Source organism: Amaranthus tricolor, chromosome 1, assembly GCF_026212465.1.
Source record: "Amaranthus tricolor cultivar Red isolate AtriRed21 chromosome 1, ASM2621246v1, whole genome shotgun sequence".
Lineage (NCBI taxonomy): Eukaryota > Viridiplantae > Streptophyta > Magnoliopsida > Caryophyllales > Amaranthaceae > Amaranthus > Amaranthus tricolor.
Genome location: NC_080047.1, coordinates 2,719,339 through 2,739,688, shown reverse-complemented (window position 1 = coordinate 2,739,688; position 20,350 = coordinate 2,719,339). Strand labels below are relative to the sequence as shown.

Sequence of the window (20,350 nt, the reverse complement as noted above, 5' to 3'; positions counted from 1 at the left end):
CAAATAGATGAGTTTTACTTAAATTGACATTACTCATTTATTTCTTAAAACCGCGACCGAAAGAAGCTAGCTAAATATGCTTGGATATCTTAACCTAATTTATAGGAGTAAATGGTGAATCAAAAACCTAATAGTTGATGAAATTTTTAGTGGAAACAATGTAGGTAGTCCATGAAATAATAATTGGAAACTTGAGAGAAAAGTCATTTATTTTTTTGGAAATTTTCATATAATTATGCAAAGTCCATGAATCAGTGTCTACTTGCCTACTTTTAGGATTAAATTAGGTACAGTAATAATTACACGGTACCGTAGGGTTAGTGTAGTGTAGTGTAGTGTTAGGTACACTTAACAATTAATATCTTAAGAATGGCCTATATAGTATTTCTTCCCTTTCACGAAATTTATCTTCTTTTTATCTTGTTATGATCTTCAGTACTCCTATTATTTTTTATAATTCTTACTAGTACATTTAATTTATATTTTTATTTTATTTATATATTTTTCTTACTTTTACATAAAATATCAATATATTTATTTTTCTTAATTTTTTTTACCTAATTATTATTGAAAAAAATTAGTGGAACAGAAAAGTACAAATTTATTTTTGAATAATTTGGTTGAGCTCTTTTTGCCCCAAGAAAAGGATTTCTAAGGACCATTATAACATGGGCAGATAATGAAACTACATTACTATTACATGTCTTTTAATTTATGGTACGAAATTGACATTTAATTAAAAACTAATAGGGGAGAATAAGTTTTAACCACAAGTTTTCAATCAAGAAAATAAAAATAAGGGAGAATAATTAAGGATTCCTTTTGATGTAAATAATAAATCAAAATAAAAATAATTGATAAAATCCTTCACTTAAAACATGTTTACATGATTAAACATGATTAAAATAACATTATACATTTGTTATCCTAGAAAGAATTTTTCTAAGACCCAAAATTCAAAAATGACACAGTGGAGATACATGCATATATTTTGGGAACAAATAATAATCAAGCTTAATGTTACAAATTTTAACGATAAGATAAGGGTGAACCACATTGGCCAGGACGTGTGCACTTTGATCATGAAATATAATAATATAAATGAAAATTATAATGGTTTTGCAATCGTATATGAAAAAAAATATTTAAGTTTGTACATGTATAGAGCCTATAAGGCGGATAGGCTTACATATAATACTTTCTCCGTTTCATATTAGTTGCAACATTGTGAAAATCACAGTATTTATTCGTCACACTTAATTTGTGATTAATTTTTAATCTATAAGTTAAAACATAGTCAAACGAGATCTTGTTTGATTCGTCTCATTACAAAGATTATAAATATCAAATTTTTTTAAATTTTTATTATGCATAATTAGAAATATTAAGAATTAAATTAATGCATTAGACTGAATGAAAAAACAAAAGTTACAAGTAATTTGAAATGAAGAAAGTATAAATTCGACAAGTATATAATGTTCATGAATTATTATGGAGTATGACTATTTATTTACTAGATTTACCCAAGTTAATTAAGATATTTTTGATAACAAATATAAAATAAAATTTTATATTTAAGTATGTAACACATCTGATATAATCAATATATTATAATCATTTTACCCTGAAAAAAATTAAATGTGTTAAAATTCAAAGTAATGTGTTGAATTATATTCTATTATTGTCCTTAAATAACATTTCAGACAGTGTATTTCAAAATAAGTGTTTTCAGTAATTATTAGATTGATAGCATGTTTCATAAAATATCTCATCTGATGATCAGCTCAAGAATTTGACTTATTCTTAATGTGGTATTGGCAATTAGATTGTAAATTTACTAAAATTATCCTTGATAATTAGAATTTAATTAGGATCACCAAAGTAATAACTAGTTAGTAAAGATCTTGCATTACTTAGTTTTATCTTATTACTAGTATAAAAACTCATATAATGCACGGATTTATTATTATAGAATATATAAAAATATTATAGTGATTAAATTTATCGAATACATGATGTTTTTAAGAAAAAATTAAATATTGAATTTTTAAAATTATTTATCAAATACATCACTTTTTCATTCAATTATATTTAGCAAATTCTAAGTTAGTATGAAATTGCTAAAATAAATTACATAAATATTTTGCCTAATTTAGCTTTAATTTTTTAAAAAATAAAACTCTTAATTAGGTAAATCTATCATGTAAACAACTTATATCCACTAAAATAACTTCATTTGTCAAGGCTCTTTAAGGATGACATTTGTCAATTTCAAACGTTTGTATAAGTATGTATGATTTAGCTCCAATTTAAAAAAATAAAATTCTAAATAAGGTGAATGTTGTCATGTAATCAAATCCACTAAAATAATTTCATTTGTTAAGGTTCTCTAGGGATGACATTTGTCAATTTCCAATATTTGTATTAGTATGTATGATTTGTAGAGTTAGTTATGTAAGCTAAGACTTATTTAGTTTGTACACCATATAACTTTTATATTTTCACTAATTTTTCGGTTTAATTAATAAGTTATTTTAGTTCAGTTTAATTCAAGAAAACAATTACTCCTCCGTTCTTTTTTAATCTTACACTTTGAGTTTTTTACACATATTAAGGAAGATAGAATCTTTGGGTTATAGTGGGTATTATTTTAATTAAATAGTAGTATGAAGTAATGATTGTATTGAAAGTATGAGGTTGTAGTGGATATTATTTTAATTAAATAGTAGTGTGAAGTAATGATTGTATTGAAAGTATGAGAGAAAATAATTATAAATAAAAGAAAAGGGGTACATTAAAATAAAAGGGGGGTTTTAAGGGGTAAAAGTGAGATAAAAACTTTCTAAAAATAGAAAGTATTCTAAAGTGGAAGAACTTTTGAAACTACCCGTTATAGTAATGTGAAAGATCAAAAAAGAACGGAGGGAGTACATTTTAAGTGTCAAACTATCCAAAGCGAAAGAAGTTCGATGATACGAGCTCATGCATTCGATCAAACAATGCAAATAAGCATTGATGAGAGTCAAGACACACACACACATGTGTATGTGTATGTGTGTGTGTGTGTGTATATATATATATATATATATATATATATATATATATATATATATATATATATATATATATATATATATATATATATATATATATATATATATATATATATATATATATATATATATATATAGTTTACCCTAGCTCGAATAAAAAAAAAGTTTATTTATATTGTAAAAGGTTAGAAGTGTAGTTAGAGTTGTGAGACTACAGTTATAACACCGACATGATCTTGTGCATGAAAATATCAAGGAGCACCCACAAGTATATGTATCCTATACATTAAATTATTACAAGTATTTTCAAACAAATTAAATAATTAACATAGAAATACATGCAAAGGAAAAAGAGTAATAGAAATACATGCAAAGGAAAAAGAGTAAGTGTGGCCTACAACTTACCCACTTAAAAAGAAAATAAATGAGCTTCTAGAATAAAGTTATTTCTATTATTATAATATAATATTATATAATGTTAGTTAGGGTTACTATAAATGACAAGATATCTAACCTTCTTCAATCAATTAGTAGTTGATGATATAATAGACCCCATTGCGTATAATAAAATGTGGCGACATGGCATAAGCTTTCTTGATTTTTTGTTACTTAAGCAAGCAAAGAATAGAAAGGCCCATGCGTTCTTTTAATTTAAACGCGTGACATGGCCCGACTCATCTCTTCTTCTTCAATCCTACTATTAGTGTAACAACTAACAAGTCACAAGGGCTACTAAACAGAATCGAATATTATCTTACTTGGAGTAAATACTATTTTTTGTAGGTAAAATTCTAAAAATAAATCATTCTCTTTTTCTTAGTCTATCCTATAATCTCAACAAAAGGACTATTAAGAATGCCTACCTATAAACTTGTTTAGGTTTGTATTAACATAAATTAAATTAATTTTTTTATTGAATATAAATTACTTTTACTCTTAATTAAATTAGTTTTGTTTGCCTTAGTGGCTTTAGATTTAACATCTTAAACCTTGATCGATCTAGGGATGGTAGGGAGAGTTGGAATATAACATAAAATCTGTTAATTTTAGGAAATATGTTTTGGTAAAAAAAATAAATTCTTAATCAAATCAAAATTTTATGAGCACGTATTGCCAACTAGTAGTCTATAGCCTTAATACCTTTTAGGTTAGAAGCATTATGTCATATATAAATACATTGATATATCCATGAACAGTCTTATTGTTGCCATGCCAATAGTATTCCAAATAAAAAATTGATGATAATGAGATCATACTCTACTTATCTCCATTTTCGATTTAAACTCTTTCTTTATTTCATTAGACATTTACGAATGCATTTATTTTTTCTAATTATTTTATGTATATTTCTCCTACATACTATCACCAAATTAAATCAGATAAAATAAATTTTCTAGAATGTTGAAAATAAAGGAGCATTTTAAATATATAGGAGTAGATCATCAACAACATACCCGGTATATCTCAATTGTAAAAACTATAAACATATTTGGAAAAAAAAAATGACAATTTATATTTATAAAAGAAAATGCATCTAAAAACTCCATTAACTTGTGAAAGATCTTAAAACAAAATATGAAAAGAAAAAATAGAGTAGGGCACGCAGCTAGAAACCACGCACATGAGGGCTAGGTCTAGGAAATAGACATTCACCAACTACCACCCTTCGCTGATCTCTAATCTCTACAAAAACCCAAAACCAACTGCCACCCTTTCTTCTTTGCAAAAACCCAAAATATATGAAATCTAAAGAATATTAAAAGAGTTGGTAATGATTTGGAGGTGCCTCAGTCTCACCCTTTGCTCTCACTCACTGTACCAATTTTTCCACCACTCTTTATAAGCTACTCCAATCAATAATATCAAAATATATTTATACATGTTAAGATCACTTATTTTATGCTTAGCTTTGAATTCCATTTTAAAGTTAATAAATGATGCTTGTTATTTATATGCATGAGTGAAATGAAAGCTTTAACGAGGTTCAACAATAAAAAACAAGATGAAAATCAAATGCAAAATGAACACAGGTGTTTTATGAGATATCTTGGATACCTCCCCTTCAAATGTAGTTTATTATATTGAATTCAACAATTACAAGTATAATAAATCTCCCCTTATCTTGAGAACAATGCTCTCAAGATCAAAATACTAAAACAATGATGAACACTCTCAAGTTTCAATCAAATTAATAGCTTTCTCTCAAATTGTGTTTGTGATGCTTTATACTATGAATGATGCTCCCTTTTATAGAGGAAGAAAAGCATTATTCTTAGAACCACACTCAATGCACCATCAAAACACAGTAAACACCCTACAATTAACATACATTAATCTTAGCAATGAAACACCCTCTTAATGCATATTAAACATCAACAATAAACCTAGCAATAAATATAGAAATAATGCTCACCATTATCCTAGATTAATTGTCCCACAATACACCCTTTCAATGCCTTAAACCGTGCATAAAATAGTCCAAAAAAGCTTTTGTTGGCTGATTTCACATGTGCTCGAACGAGCACCCTCCTCCAGTGCGTTCTGATCTGCTTTTTCATGTTGCCTCGAGCGAGCAATCTTCATACCATACCTTGCCTCATTCAAGGCATGGTTCCCACCTTTAGCGAAGCCTTATTTGCTTTATGTTAAGCACCTCATCGATCGTTCCAAACCTTAATCCAATACAACTCGACACATCTTCACCATCCTCCTCTAATGTACATGATAAAGCATGCTCGATACTATGATTAAAGTTAAACGTCATTCATATGAATATTGGCACTTGTTTTAACAATGAGTGTGTAGAGATTATGCGGTCTATTCCAAATTAAAGAAAAAATATTGTATACGTTGGGTTAGACACTCATCTTTTGTGTTTAACCATTTTGATTATCGTTCTTCTGTTTTATGTACATAATTCAACATTAATAAAAATTTTAATTATCGACCCTAGGTGTATCATGATTCATGTCTTAAAATTCCACTGCATATACAACAAATGAATTGCAAAAATTTGTTTTATGGCGTCTTACTCATCTATTATACGTTTTGAAGATTTGATAAACACATGAAGTCAAGTATATATGAATCTTCAATTTTCTTAAGCAAGAAATAAGGTTTTTATAAATGGGCCAAGCACAAAAGTCATGCATGTGATGTTGGATGGTTGGTGAGGGTTGAGGCATTTAACTTATTATAAGATGGAATAATAATTGATATCCACTGATAGAGAATTTTTTAATAATAATAATAATAATAATAATAATAATAATAATAATAATAATAATAATAATAATAATAAAACTATTATTATTATTATTATTATTATTATTATTATTATTATTATTATTATTATTATTATCATTGTTATTATAATAATTATTATTATGATTATTAATGTTTCAAAAAACAACAAATACTTTCTCTATATTTTATTTGAAGTATCAATTTGACTTTTTCAAATAATACACAAATAAAATTTAACCACAAATGATTAATAGTATGCTAGGAAATTAATAATATAGAGAAGTGAAATCTTATTAAATTTATTTAAATTCTACTTTTGTAATATCGATTTGTTTATATAATTTTATACTTCATATCTAATATAAAAATTTGAAAATATAAAAATGCAAAAAAACGTTAATAGTTACTCCTCTGTCTCTATAAAATAAAACAATTTGACATAAAAAATTGAGTTAAATGGTGTTATCCTAGAAATACAGCAACAGTGAATTGAAAGGAAGTATATTAGCTAGTTGAGTGACTTAGGTTGTAACTTAATTCTTCCCATAGAAAATGAAAAGCCATAGAAGGTTCTAATGTAATGTGTACCTAACCCAATTGAAAAAGGGTTATGAAAGAGTAAGAAGTTTGAAAAGTGAGTTGCTCTTTTCTATGTGGGAAAGGCCACTGTGTTTGGATAATTGCATTGATGCTTCTTCAATTTGTCTAATAAATTTCATCATGTCAATTGTCATGTGTGTCCTTTTTCTATGGTGGTCATCTTTTTTTGTCTTTCAATACTTTTTCCTTCTAGTTTAGTTATGCACATCACCACATGCTACATCTCTACCATATGCTTCCAAACCCTTTTTAGGACTTTCTTTCCTAAATAATGTGCTCACATCTCACTAAGTTACTATATATTTAAAAAAAAATTAAAAAAAAAAAATTGGTAAGTGTATAAGTGTTTAAACCGTAACTCTGTAAGTTAATAGAAGTATGTGTCCTTTTAGAATGGTACTGAAAAATATGTGTAAGATCGGTCTAAAATATACAATATCATATTAATACGGATCATTCACAATTGATGGACCAACACAATATATGAAAAGTATTAGAAAAAATTAGTATGTTTTTATGTGTCTGGATTTGATATTATTTTTTTATTTAATATATTTATTATTAACTAAATGTGAAAAAACATTTTATCACACAATATTGAATTAATATTTAATGTGTCTATGTTTCTAATTTAATTTTGTGACTCGATCAGTATCCATCTACTTTTTTTTTCGAACATTATAGTACTAAAAATGTGATATAAAAGAACTTTATATCTTAAATTAAATATGTTATGATGTATGATTGCTCTAATTTTATATTATTTTTTTGATTATTCTATTTCGAGAACAACGTACATAATTAAAATCTTGAGTACACCATAAACTTATAAATAATCCTTTGTAATAAAATTCACTTGGAGAGGTAATATTTGAATAAGTATAATGCGACGATGTAAATTCTTGCGCGTATACGGTGAAGCCTCCACTTCAAAGCAAGATTCCATTCAACATATTGGTCTGTACAGATGTTGTTGTTTGAATGGTCAGTATTTATCTATGACTGGAAAACTAAACTAATTATCATGTAAGAAATTAACATGAGAAATAAACATGATTATATCAAAGATAATACTCACTGATTTAATTAGACACCATGAAAAGTCATGATAGATCATTACTTGGTTAATAATGAAGACAAAATAATATTAACCACAGTCTGGTTATTGATAATAAATGACGGTAATAAAAGTAGTTTATATTGTAAATTTTAATAAAATTTACCACGTCATTCCTATAATAACTAATGAAAAGTTAATGAAAAAAAAGTTTTTTAGTTTGTTCATAGTTTTTCATTACCATCTAATCCAAATTTTCAAATGATAATGCATTGACATGAATTTTATGAAGAGATAATTGAAATACAACAAGCATGACTATAAACTAGTTAAGAAATTTTCATACGAAAATTACATCAAATTTTCATTATCACTCTCGCCATTTATTATTGACTTCCAAATGAACCGTAAATATTTTATTAAGATGATTAATTTATGATTTGTGACAACGAGGTATTTTATTTTGGTACTTTAAAATATGTGACAAAACTAAAAAGTGAATTAACAAAGAAAAAGAAATTAGCTATTCGGTCCCTAGTAATATATTCTTCTACTATAAGATAATGGAATAAATAGAAATTGTAATTAATAGGCAGGCAAATCACTTATATTTGATAGTCAACGTTGACTACTTCTCTATATTTATTAGGTGCCCTCGATTCACATTTGTACGTGTCTACCTCTACATGAAAAATGCAAAGGAAATTAATTAATATTAATATACTCTATATTTTCTTATATCATCACCTTCTTAGAAAGTTTCTTGATGGATGATCAATTTAATGTGGGGTGTGGAAACCCACATTGTTCATCTTATTCAATGTATATTTCTTTTAGTTATGTTCTTTTTAAATACGTATATAGATGGTTTTTCCACTGATAAATTATACTCATTTAAGATAGAATTGAAAATATAAAAATTATAGTATATCAACTATCTATTAAAAACATATTCAAATTCAACTAATTATCAATATTGTCACCTCACACTGATAAATTATCCGAAGGTTAGATGTAGGTAAGCTCATATGTCGATATTATTTAAAGTCTATGAAAATGGTAATAAAAACGAAATTCAATCTTAAATTATGATTATGCTTGTTTCTACAAAATAAACAATTTATAGACTAATAAAATGTATTTTCAATGTAGAATATATCGTTAAAATCTTAATTAAATGGAGGTTGGAAAAAATAATAATGGATTGTAAATAAAGAGAACAAAATTAAAAGTGAGATGTAGAAAGGGAAAACATACACAACTTGGGTGAAAAAGGTTTTACATTTTGACTTTTGCAAACTTGGCTAACTAATTTAAAATATATACATTTTACAAATCAAACTAAATAGAAATACTATTATCATTATGATTATTTCCTTTTTTGCATAGAAGTATTTACATACACTCCACAAATCAAACTAAATAAAAATACTATTATAATTAGAATTATATTTATTTCGTATTTGTCCCTTAACCAAAAACACATAATATATAATATTAAATACATGAAAGGATTATTTGTCCATCTTCTAATATAAAAAAAGGTTTAATAAGTATTATATACAATTAATTAATTATGATTCGGTGAGGTCACACAGTGTTAGTGACATTACTTTGGGCAGATTAATCACGTCACTGTAATGACTAATGATGGAGAAACTCTATTTTATTTTTGGATTATATGATAGGCTAACGAAAGGAAATGACTAAATGAGAAGCTTAAAAATTTTTTTTTCTCATTTCATTATACTTGTTACATTTCACGTTATTATACAATCTAATTATTTTAATAGTTTTTTTATTGAAATGAATTATTCTAATAGTTAATTTGATCATTTATGTCGTGACTTATACATAAATAAAACTCATTAAAATTTATTGATACGCGATTAGACCATTTATACTGTACAAATAATGCTTACGTAGCAATTATTTCAGAATGGAGGTATAAGAACAAATTAATAATTTTTTTGTGAGAAAAAAGTAATAAATAAATAATGTAGGAATAATGAATATGACTACTCAGTCTGAATGATTCTATCATCCAACGTATCTTCAAGTCTCTTCTCCTCCTCTCACAGCTTATCCATTTCCTGATAAAGCTACTCTCAAATTAATAGATGCGACTTGGTATGATTTTATAATTAATAGAAAAATTTACATAGCACATTGATATATATATATATATATATATATATATATATATATATATATATATATATATATATATATATATATATATATATATATATATATATATATATATATATATATATATATATATATATATATATATATATATATATATATATCAACATTATCAATATTAAAATTTTTTCTGAGATTCACCTCGTATTCAAAGTCAGATAATATTATCTGACTTGAAGTCTAGTTATTCTTCCACGAATTCAAATCAAATTTTTTTCCCAATCCCTTCAAATGAGATTTGGTTTTAATTGATATCCATACCGCCCTTACCATTGAAAATTAAAATTAGAGCTAGTTTTAGTAATTTGATTTGTATTAACTTTATTGTAAGACACAAAAATCTAATGCTTAAATGTGGACATAGAATCCTTGTTTGAATAAATAAAGTATTTTCTTATAAGTTACAAACTTACAATTATAAGCTATAGTAAATTGTGTATTTGCAGTAAGATAATAAAGTCGCCCGAATAAATAGTTAAATATAATCTACAAACTAAATTTATAAAGTAGTAGTTAGTAGCTAGACAATATATAGTTCACTTGTTACATGCTGCTAATACTTTCCATCGACAACGATAAATTGGCACACAAATGACATCACAATGGTCGAAAAATAAACTCCTTTTTTCTAAGACAATGTCCCTACTTAGCTTGTAGTTATATATACTTTTCTAGATTAGGGTGTGCAAAAATGGGTTATCATTCTCTTAAATTAAGCTGGACTTATTGTGAATGCCAGCATATTAACGGGGGGACTTAAGTGCACACACTTCATAAGCCAAGAAGATATATACCATTCCAAAACCATATGGCAATGGGAAGAAGGTCTCTAATAGCTTATAAAGTGTGCACACCATTTTCAATTTATCGATGTGGGATAACTTATCCCAACATTCACGATTAAATTCAAATATTTGATATTTTCGGATAGTGGAAATGATGATCACTTTATTAGCATTAGTTTGTGGTAGTACATGATTTTGAAGTTTGACTATTGACTAGCTTCTTTTTAACGACATACGGAGTTTAGATCACATAACTCATCTTTAAAACTTAATATTATTTTATTAAGTATGGGGCGGATACCCGAAGGGTTCTTGGAACATTGTACCCTCCGGGATTCGTAGCTTGTTTTGCATTATAATTTCTTTATCCTTGCATGTTCAATCAATTTTTATCTAACTTTTATAATAAATCTTCGATAGATCTAATAAGCCCAAATTTACAAAATTTTCAATTTGTTGACTACTAAGTGTGAGTGTGATTAGGATACTATATAGAAAACTAAATAGTACTAAGTACCAAGTGTGAGCATGGGAGGAGCCTAGGGCTCACCAGCATTTAAGTGCACTCATTTAAATTTAAAAAAATTATAGGTAGTAAGGACTGATCTCACAACCTAACTTCAAAGATTGTTGACATATGCATGTCATCAACTGAGCTAAACATTATTATTAATTATCTTAGTACTGATTAATTATATCTATAATGCAAACGCATGATGGATTAATAAAACTAGTGAGATGCGAATTATAGTTAATTGATATATACCATACTTTAACCGGTACATTCCTAACACAATAAATTTATTATAAAAGTATATGTCAATTTTGTAATTGATAATTTTGAATCTAAAATATTATTATTTTTGATAAATCTTTAATCTAGGTATGTTTGAAATATTTTTAATGAATTATTTTTATATCATTTATACTCTCATTGAAATTGAATTTTAGATCCGCCACTTAGTATGAGTGTTAGTGTGAGTGTGATTAGGATATTATAAAGAAAATTAGAAGAGCAACGTTTGCATGCAATCAACGACTAACTGCTAGCTCCTTGGCACCTTCATAAAACTATAAAAGACCCTACATATATATAACTAATAAATACTCTTCCTCATCCAAAAGAATTTGCCTCAATTCTATTTTTAGGCTGTGACATCAATTTTATTTTGTATTATTATTTTAGCCACAATTTACATTTTTTCTTTAATTTTTATTCAGATATTTAACTTTTTTATATCTCATTCACACGTTTTTCTCACTTTTCCATAAAATATACTCCTTTCGTTTTCATATGTTCTTCTCAAAAAGAATTTACGAATTTTATTGTCAAACTTTGACCATGATTTCTCATCAATCTATATAAAAAAGCATTCATGTGGGATCTTGATAGATTCTTTTCCAAATATATTTTCCAAATATCAACTTTTTAGAATTTTTAAAAACTCACAGATAAAATTATTTAACTTTTAAATTTGTATTCAAATTCGCGCAAAAAGTAAATAGAAAGAATAAATGAGAACAAAGAAAATACTTTTTTACTAGTCATTTTTTTCTTAATTTTCACCCTATAGGCTATTTTTTTTTAAGACGGAGAATTCTTTAAGTTTGCATTATGACTTAAATATGAAATTCTTTTTGAGTTATACGCTTCAAACTCAAAGAGATGGACATAACAAAAGTGCATCTTATTGTATGAAAATTAGATATTGATGCAATAGCAATTAGCAACTCCATTTGCCGGCCACCATCCGATTTTGATGTTACTTAAAGGTTTGATATTTGTCATTCTTTATTGGAAAAGACTGATTAATACCCTAACTTTTTTTTTTTAAAAAAAAAAGCATTTTTATGATCTTTAATAATTTTGCTGAAAATATATTTAGACCTTCTATGAGTAATATAGATGGAAAATTAACCTTCTCACCTGTTCGATTCAACATTTAGCTTGTTTGTTTCACTTAATTGATTTATGGAATTTATATATCAATAATTGTTAGTAATTTGAATCTTCTATACTTTGTAATATTTCTAAAGCATTTGTTTATATCCGATATTATGTCTGATTTGTTCTCCTATACAAAAGTAGCTAGCTTTTAGAGAATGACTATATATTTATATAATATCAAAATTTTAATTTCAAAAGATTAAAATTGACTAAATAAATCAGCTCTAATAATCTTAATTTTTTTAAAATATATAATATAAAATTTGAAGGATATTCGGAGCATACACATATAAGCCTAAGTGTGTGCAGTGACCCAAACCCTACCTCTTTTTAAAATAAAATCACAATACTATTATATATTTTATTATTTGAATAATAAATTTCTGTATCATTTTTTATTAAATTTGAATATTTGATATCATTGTCCTCTTAAACTGAGTCTTCTAAATATAAAAATATAAGCCCTTGGCCCAAAATTTAATGCTAAAAAGATGTACTTTAAAATCTTCATTTAGGCTTCACCATTCTTGAAAATAATTTCACTGTTTTTAACCAAAATGAACTAATGAGTAGTGATTAGTGAACAAGTGATGGACACAAGGGGTTGGTGGAAAATTGACACTCCCTTGTGCCCAATTGCTCATATTGCAACATTATCCCAATTCCCATCTCCAAATAATTATACTAACAATTGATAAATCAATTAAAATTAATTTTTTCCTTTTTTTATTTTTCACAATTTTCAAAGTAAAATTTGAGTTATATCTAAATATGCATCATAATTTGAATTTATATATATTAGTAGTAAATAATAATCTAAATTTAGGTCAATACAATCTTCCCTCTAATTACACAATAGGAGGAACCAGGACTTTCCAATGTCCACAAGTACCACAAATCTCTTTCCATAGTATTTTCACCCATACACATAATGGGATGATTCATATCAACACACCATTTTAATAATGTAAATTAAATCTATACAACATTTTTCTTAAATCAATATAAATGGTTTTCGTCTAATTAAGAGGCAAACTCAAGTAATTAGTCCGAGTCTAATTATCTTATATATTTGAAACAAAATAAAATCAATTTCTTCTCTCATCTATATTTAAGTACAGTTAAATAGAAATATATATAATCTCTGATATAGAGCAAAAAAATACGATTTCGATCACGATTGCACTGACAGTCCTGAAACAAATTTTGGTCAATGCAATCTATTTTTGGGTGATAATATTTCAAAATCTTTACAACATAGTTGCAATAGGGCAATGCAACCTTCTTTAAATATATAATCATTTCATTTCCAAGCTTCTATAATCCAAAGCACCATTAGTTCTCAAGCCCAAGAAATCATAACAAATACTGCCACCATTATTGCTAGTAGTACTACAACCAACCATATTTTGACTGCAATTACAATCTTGACTACTTTCCAACCCCAAACTGCAAGTAAAACAAATCCTTGTCCCTGTTTTTATATTATCTGTATTATTATTTTGTTGATATGGGGGACTAATTCTTAGATCAAGATTCAAATCTGGGCATCTTTCTATCCATTTTTCTCGCATGTTTTGGTCAAATTTCTCATCTTTTATTCCCAAAATTTCCTCTTTTTTGGGAATTTTAATTGGAGCAGAAAATGAAATTGTTGTTGTAGTTGAATTTGGTGTTGTTACTGGCGATGAATCTGATTGAGAACCAACTTCATTTAAAGATCTATGAGTAACTGGGTCAATTCCCCTGTTTATAAGCTTTCTTTTTATATGGGTATTCCAATAATTCTTTATCTCATTATCTGTTCTTCCCGGTAATCTTCCAGCTATTAAAGACCACCTAAAAAAATAAAAATTTTATTAGTTTAAAACTCAATTTTAACTTCACCAATTGGGTAATCAAGAATGTCTAACATATATTTTAAAATTTGTCACTTTTGTTTGTAGGAGGGCTAAATAAAAAATAATCAATTTGATTTGATTTTTTTTAATTTATATAGTCCATTTTATATGGTTGTAAGTAAAAAGTAGTAAATAAGACATGCTACTTCAATTTATCAATTCACAATATTCAAACCATCTGAAAATTCACTTGTTACCAACATAGCAACAAGTAAAAAACCAATTAATCTTTTCTTAAAATTTAGTAAATTATATTAAAAATTGAATTCTCAACTGTATTCTTTTACAAAAAGGCCTAAAATTTAATAAAACAAAATGCAAAACTCCATTGATTTTAGCAAGACCAAAGTCTTGAAAAAACCAGATGTATGTAACTTTTATCTTTATTAGTCTAGGAAATATTTTAACTCTATAATTAGACTTAACTTTTAGACATATTATGATATCTCTTTTTAAGTTTGTTACATATTCAAAATTGAAATGAGAGTTTTTTTAGAGGTAAATGGAATGGACTATGGACTTATGGAGGGACTATTGATCATGAGCTAGAGTTTGCCAAAGGTGTTTGGCATATAGTTTAATGAGTAATTATTTTGATACAAATAAAGGATTGGGTGGTCAAACCATCCAATTTAATAGGTTGAAACAGGTTATTATTATGAATAAGCTATTTTTAAGACTTTGCTTATAGCAGCAGGTCGGGTTCAAAATTAGCTGATAAGTTAATAAAATCAGTTAATCATATTAATCATTTGCCAAACACCTGGGCAAAGATAACTAAAAGAAAGGAAAAAAAGTCAAAAACTTACTTGTTACCAAGAAGACTATGCAATTTGATGATGAGTTCATCTTCTTCTTCAGTAAAATTACCTCTTTTTAAGTCCGGCCTAAGGTAATTAATCCACCGGAGACGGCAACTTTTGCCGCACCGGAGGAGGCCGGCCGCTTTCGGAAGCGAACGCCAACAACCTTCACCATGAGCTTTAATATAAGCAATTAATCGATCATCTTCTTCTTTAGTCCATGCTCCTTTGTTTGTATGAGCTTTCTCACAACAAGGGGACCTCCCCATTTTTTTTCTAATAATTAAATTAATTATGTGATGAATTTATTTTCTATATTTTGGGTATGAATTACTCATATATTTTATGGTAATTGGAAAGAGCACTTTTTTGTTATTTTATGTTGGATTTTTTCTTTTTATGAGGTGCAATTTTCTTATGATGATGAACAATATGTGTATAAAAAAAGCTAATTTTGGGTGTTGGGTTGAGTAACAAAGCTGACCCTTTTGTGGAATTGGAGGGGGATTTATAGGGTATTTCAAAAATTGAAGGAGAGAGAGATAAAGAGCTTCTAGATGTGAGTTGGTGAGATAGGTTAGAGGAGAGTGGCTGGTGGGGTTTACTCTTTTGATGATATTAAATACTTTGTTATATTTAATTCATATGTCTCATTTAATTTTTTTCACAAGATAATATTTTAATTTTTAATATTTTTAATTATTTTTATTAAAAATTATAAAAAGTTAATAAGAGTAATGGGTAGAATAGGAGGGAGTATTTTCTTCATTTCGTCATACCATACCATATCGTTAAACTCAGCAGATCTCGCTTATATCGTTTCTTCATAAGTGTCTCATTTAATTTTGTACGTTTATCAAATTAAATTAAATTTTTAATACTTTTAATTATTGATAATTATAAAATTTTAAAGTTAAATAATATTTAATAACGAACCATCGTACATGACTATATTTCATAATTTATGGGTTAAGAAAAAAATAAAAAGTAACATAAATTAAGAGTGATTTATAAACATGACCGAAAAAAGAGACACGTGCTTAAGTAGAGGGAATATCAATTTCAAATTTAAAAAAATTCAAAAATAGAAAATTAAATAATTAAGTCAAAAATAATGAGTGAGAAAAGAGTGATTAAGTAGAGGTAACCTTCAGTTAGGTGTAAAGTAAAGATTACACATTAGTACCTTGATTAATTATTGATTAACATAATAATAGAGAAGAAAATTAAAGAATATAGGATACTAGGTATTCAAAGAGAGTTGGAGATCTCTTAGCCTTTTTCTATGTCTAAAAAGCTTTTAAACCACTTTTGGATCAAGAATAATAATTTGGTTAGGCCTTAGGCCCCTAAAATCTTTCTAATCTCAACCTCACTAGCTAGATGATCAAGTGACAAGCAAGAAGTACCAGAAAACATGTTACTAATTTTTTATTATTTTTAGTTGTAACTAACACCATTTTAGGCTAGTGGGGATGTTCCCTAATTTTTTTTTATTTTACTTCGTTTTTTATGATTTTTTAAAATTATTGGTAGATCTACTAAACACTCTAATCAAGATTGCTTTTTTGTTTTGATAAGTAATTATTAAAGATATAATAATAATTGTATTTGTTGGTTATTTAAAATTAAATTCTTGTTTTCAAAATCATACTAGTATCATAATTTTAACAAAATTGTAAGTTAGTAGGTGTTAAATTTTCCTTGATTAATGTTTGCCCTCATTGAATCAAAGTGTAGGTCATTATTAATTAAGACATTTACAAAATCAGAATCTAAAGTGAGTTACAATATAATGTATAATTTTAATTAAGTTGGTTTATTGATATAATATCATAATCTAACACGATAAAAAATTATGCGTTTGAATTTTATTCACTTCTAATTTTAAGTGAAATATTTGATAATGTACGTGAAGAGAACATGTATTACATCTACACTTCTCGTTTAAAAGTCTTTTGTGTGACGAGGAGTAATAGTATATATAACATAAACAATGGTTCTAATCATCAACTCAAAGTGTAAGGTTAAGTACTATTGTAAATAAGTAGGAGAGGGTAACATAAGGATAAATACAAATACTAGACTTCTATGCTTTGCGATTATTGATTTAAATTGCAGGTTGATATCAAAATAAGAATTTTTTTAATTCAAAAAATAAATAATAATTTCTTATTTGGATAATAGTTTGTTTTTAACTAAAACATTTTTGTAAATAAGCACAAGAGGATAAAATAAAGAGAAACAAATACATATTCTACTGTAATATTGATTGAAGTGAGCCATTAATGTTTGGTGAATATAAAAGATTTGATTTTCTAGCAAGAGTTAATGCAAAGTAACAATTTTATCATATAAAGTTGTATATATTTAGATTCCCAAAATTTTATTTACGATAAAAGTATATTTGAAAAGAAATCAATGACATTCAAATAATAAAATATAATAAACAAAAAAAATTCATTATACGATGCAATATATAAAACCCGCCAATAACAGTGTTCTTTTGAACATCAGCGAGCTATGTTATCATCACTTCCATTCGAAAATACTTGCAATTGATAGTAACATATTCAGTGAAAAAATGCTACTATTAATAATAAGTATAAAGAAACAAAAGAAATACTTACTTGTACACTTCATTTATTGAATTTTTCTTTAACATTTAGTTTTCGCCAAAAATATTTTAAGAATATCCATTTATTTCTACCAGTCTAATACTTTCATATGAGTTTTTTTAGGTTAGCTAAGTGGTTGAACGTATTTTCTTTCACATTTGTGATAATTTTGATAAAGATTTAATTTTCACCATCTACAGAAAAAATTGATCTTGATTTTCCTTAGCCAGTAAAAATTCTCTAATATACTCCACAATAACAATGTCAAATAATAATAATGTCAAAACCTTAATCCAAAAGATTGAGATAATTTTTTTAAATTTACTAAATTTCCACGTTCTTTATGTCATTATTGGCTTGTTGCCTAAAAGCAATCAACAAGTTTTTTCTTGACTGGTTCAAACTATATAATTCTTTTTTTTTTTCTTGTCAGAAAAAAGAAAAAAATTTATAGGGTCTTGAAAACAAGGATACCAAGTATCAAACCTGATTACATGACTGGCTTATTAACCACAGTATTCACAGTGAAGAACTAAGGCAGTTTCTTACTTATTGAATATATTCCCTTTGTTTCGAATGTTTTTCCGTTTAAAATATTTTATTTTAGAAAAAGAAATTTGATTAAAATTTTTAAAATATATATAGATAATAAAATATATTCATGTGAGATCTCATTAGATTCGTCTTAATGTATACCCTTTTACTATATATTTTTAATATTTTTTTATGATGCGTGTTCAGAAATATCAAGGCTCAAATTTTATCTTGAAAACTGTGCAAAAGGGAAACGAAAATAACAAAAAGAAACGGAGGGAGTATTAAATACTTCTATATACCAGTGGCTCAGGTGAGGTTATGTTGAACATAGGAGTAACTATCAACCATTTAAGACTTGATAATAACATATAGAGAAACTGAAATATGGGAATGGAACAAATTTGAAAAGATTTTTTTTTAATTTATATTTGGATGTGTGTACAAAAATTTAACTCCAGTTTTAACCACAATTGAATTATTTGTAACACTAAAAAATAATTCAGGATACGTTATTTGAGTCAATATATGTAAAGTAGAATCAAACGGATAGTGATTTCAGAGAGAATAGATATTCCAATGATAATTAATAATTGGATAAATGCTACATGAATCCAAAAATATAGGAACCCAAACCGAATGAAGATGCATGTGTACTACCATTCGATTTCGAAGTATTTTTTTTAAATAAGTATATAATATTAATTTAAATCATCTATGTACAATATATTTGGAATATATAATTCAAAAAATGATGAATATTTTTATGTATAAACTATACATTACAATCTGATAAAAAACTAAAGCAAATCAAAAGTGATTAGCCTATATATAACCTAATCAGAATCAAGCATCTCTTATATGGAACAAATTCAACTGATAATTAAATCTGTGTGAATGAAATCTATAGTCAGAATCAAGAAAGTACAATTTAAAATTGACCATCAATCGAGCTGCTTCTCATCTAAACCTGGACAGTAAATACTTAACCTAGAAAATCAAATTTCAAACTTGAATCAATATTTAACCGAGTCAAACGCAATTCAAAAGCCCTCAACCAAAGGTTTTTAACCTAGAAAATTTTACATGTTATGATTAGGTAAGACAACTAAAAGGATATACATGTACAAGTATAATGTAGCTAGATTGACATATCACTCTCGAGTAACTTATCAAATGAGGTAAATTGTTATCTACCTCCACCTAGTTGAAATTTCATACTATCACTACTAAAAAGTAGAAATTAGTTAGTGGTATTTTTTCCTTTTTTGGGACCTAAATTTGCTCCAACAGAAAGGGACATGAACACTCTAGTGTATACTTGAATATAGAAATATTGGAGGGAAAAAAGGATGGTAGTTGTTGTGGTTGATTTTTTTAATTTGATTGGTGATCTATTATTATGAATTGTGTGGGAAGTTAGAATGAGAGGAGAGAGAGAGAGAAAAGAAAATGGGATTTCTAGAAGAGGGTTGGAGGAGTTGGGTTAAAAGGGCAATATTACAAATTAGCTAGCTAATTTCATGACAAAAGCAAACATCAAAAAAAGGTAAGTTATCATGGAGTTGGGATTACTTGTGATTTTTTGTTGTGTGGA

The 20,350-nt window shown here is 26.6% G+C and overlaps 1 protein-coding gene across 1 annotated transcript; it reads right to left on the bottom strand.

Moving 5' to 3' along the window:
• Positions 1-13,941: 13,941 nt before the first annotated feature.
• On the bottom strand, positions 13,942-16,194 carry LOC130798859 (myb-related protein 308). The gene is made up of 2 exons (XM_057661959.1): positions 15,608-16,194; positions 13,942-14,736 (listed from the first exon to the last, which is right to left on the bottom strand). Exons 1-2 carry the CDS (start codon positions 15,868-15,870, stop codon positions 14,196-14,198), a joined length of 804 nt encoding a protein of 267 aa, XP_057517942.1. The 5' UTR covers positions 15,871-16,194; the 3' UTR covers positions 13,942-14,195.
• Positions 16,195-20,350: the final 4,156 nt, after the last annotated feature.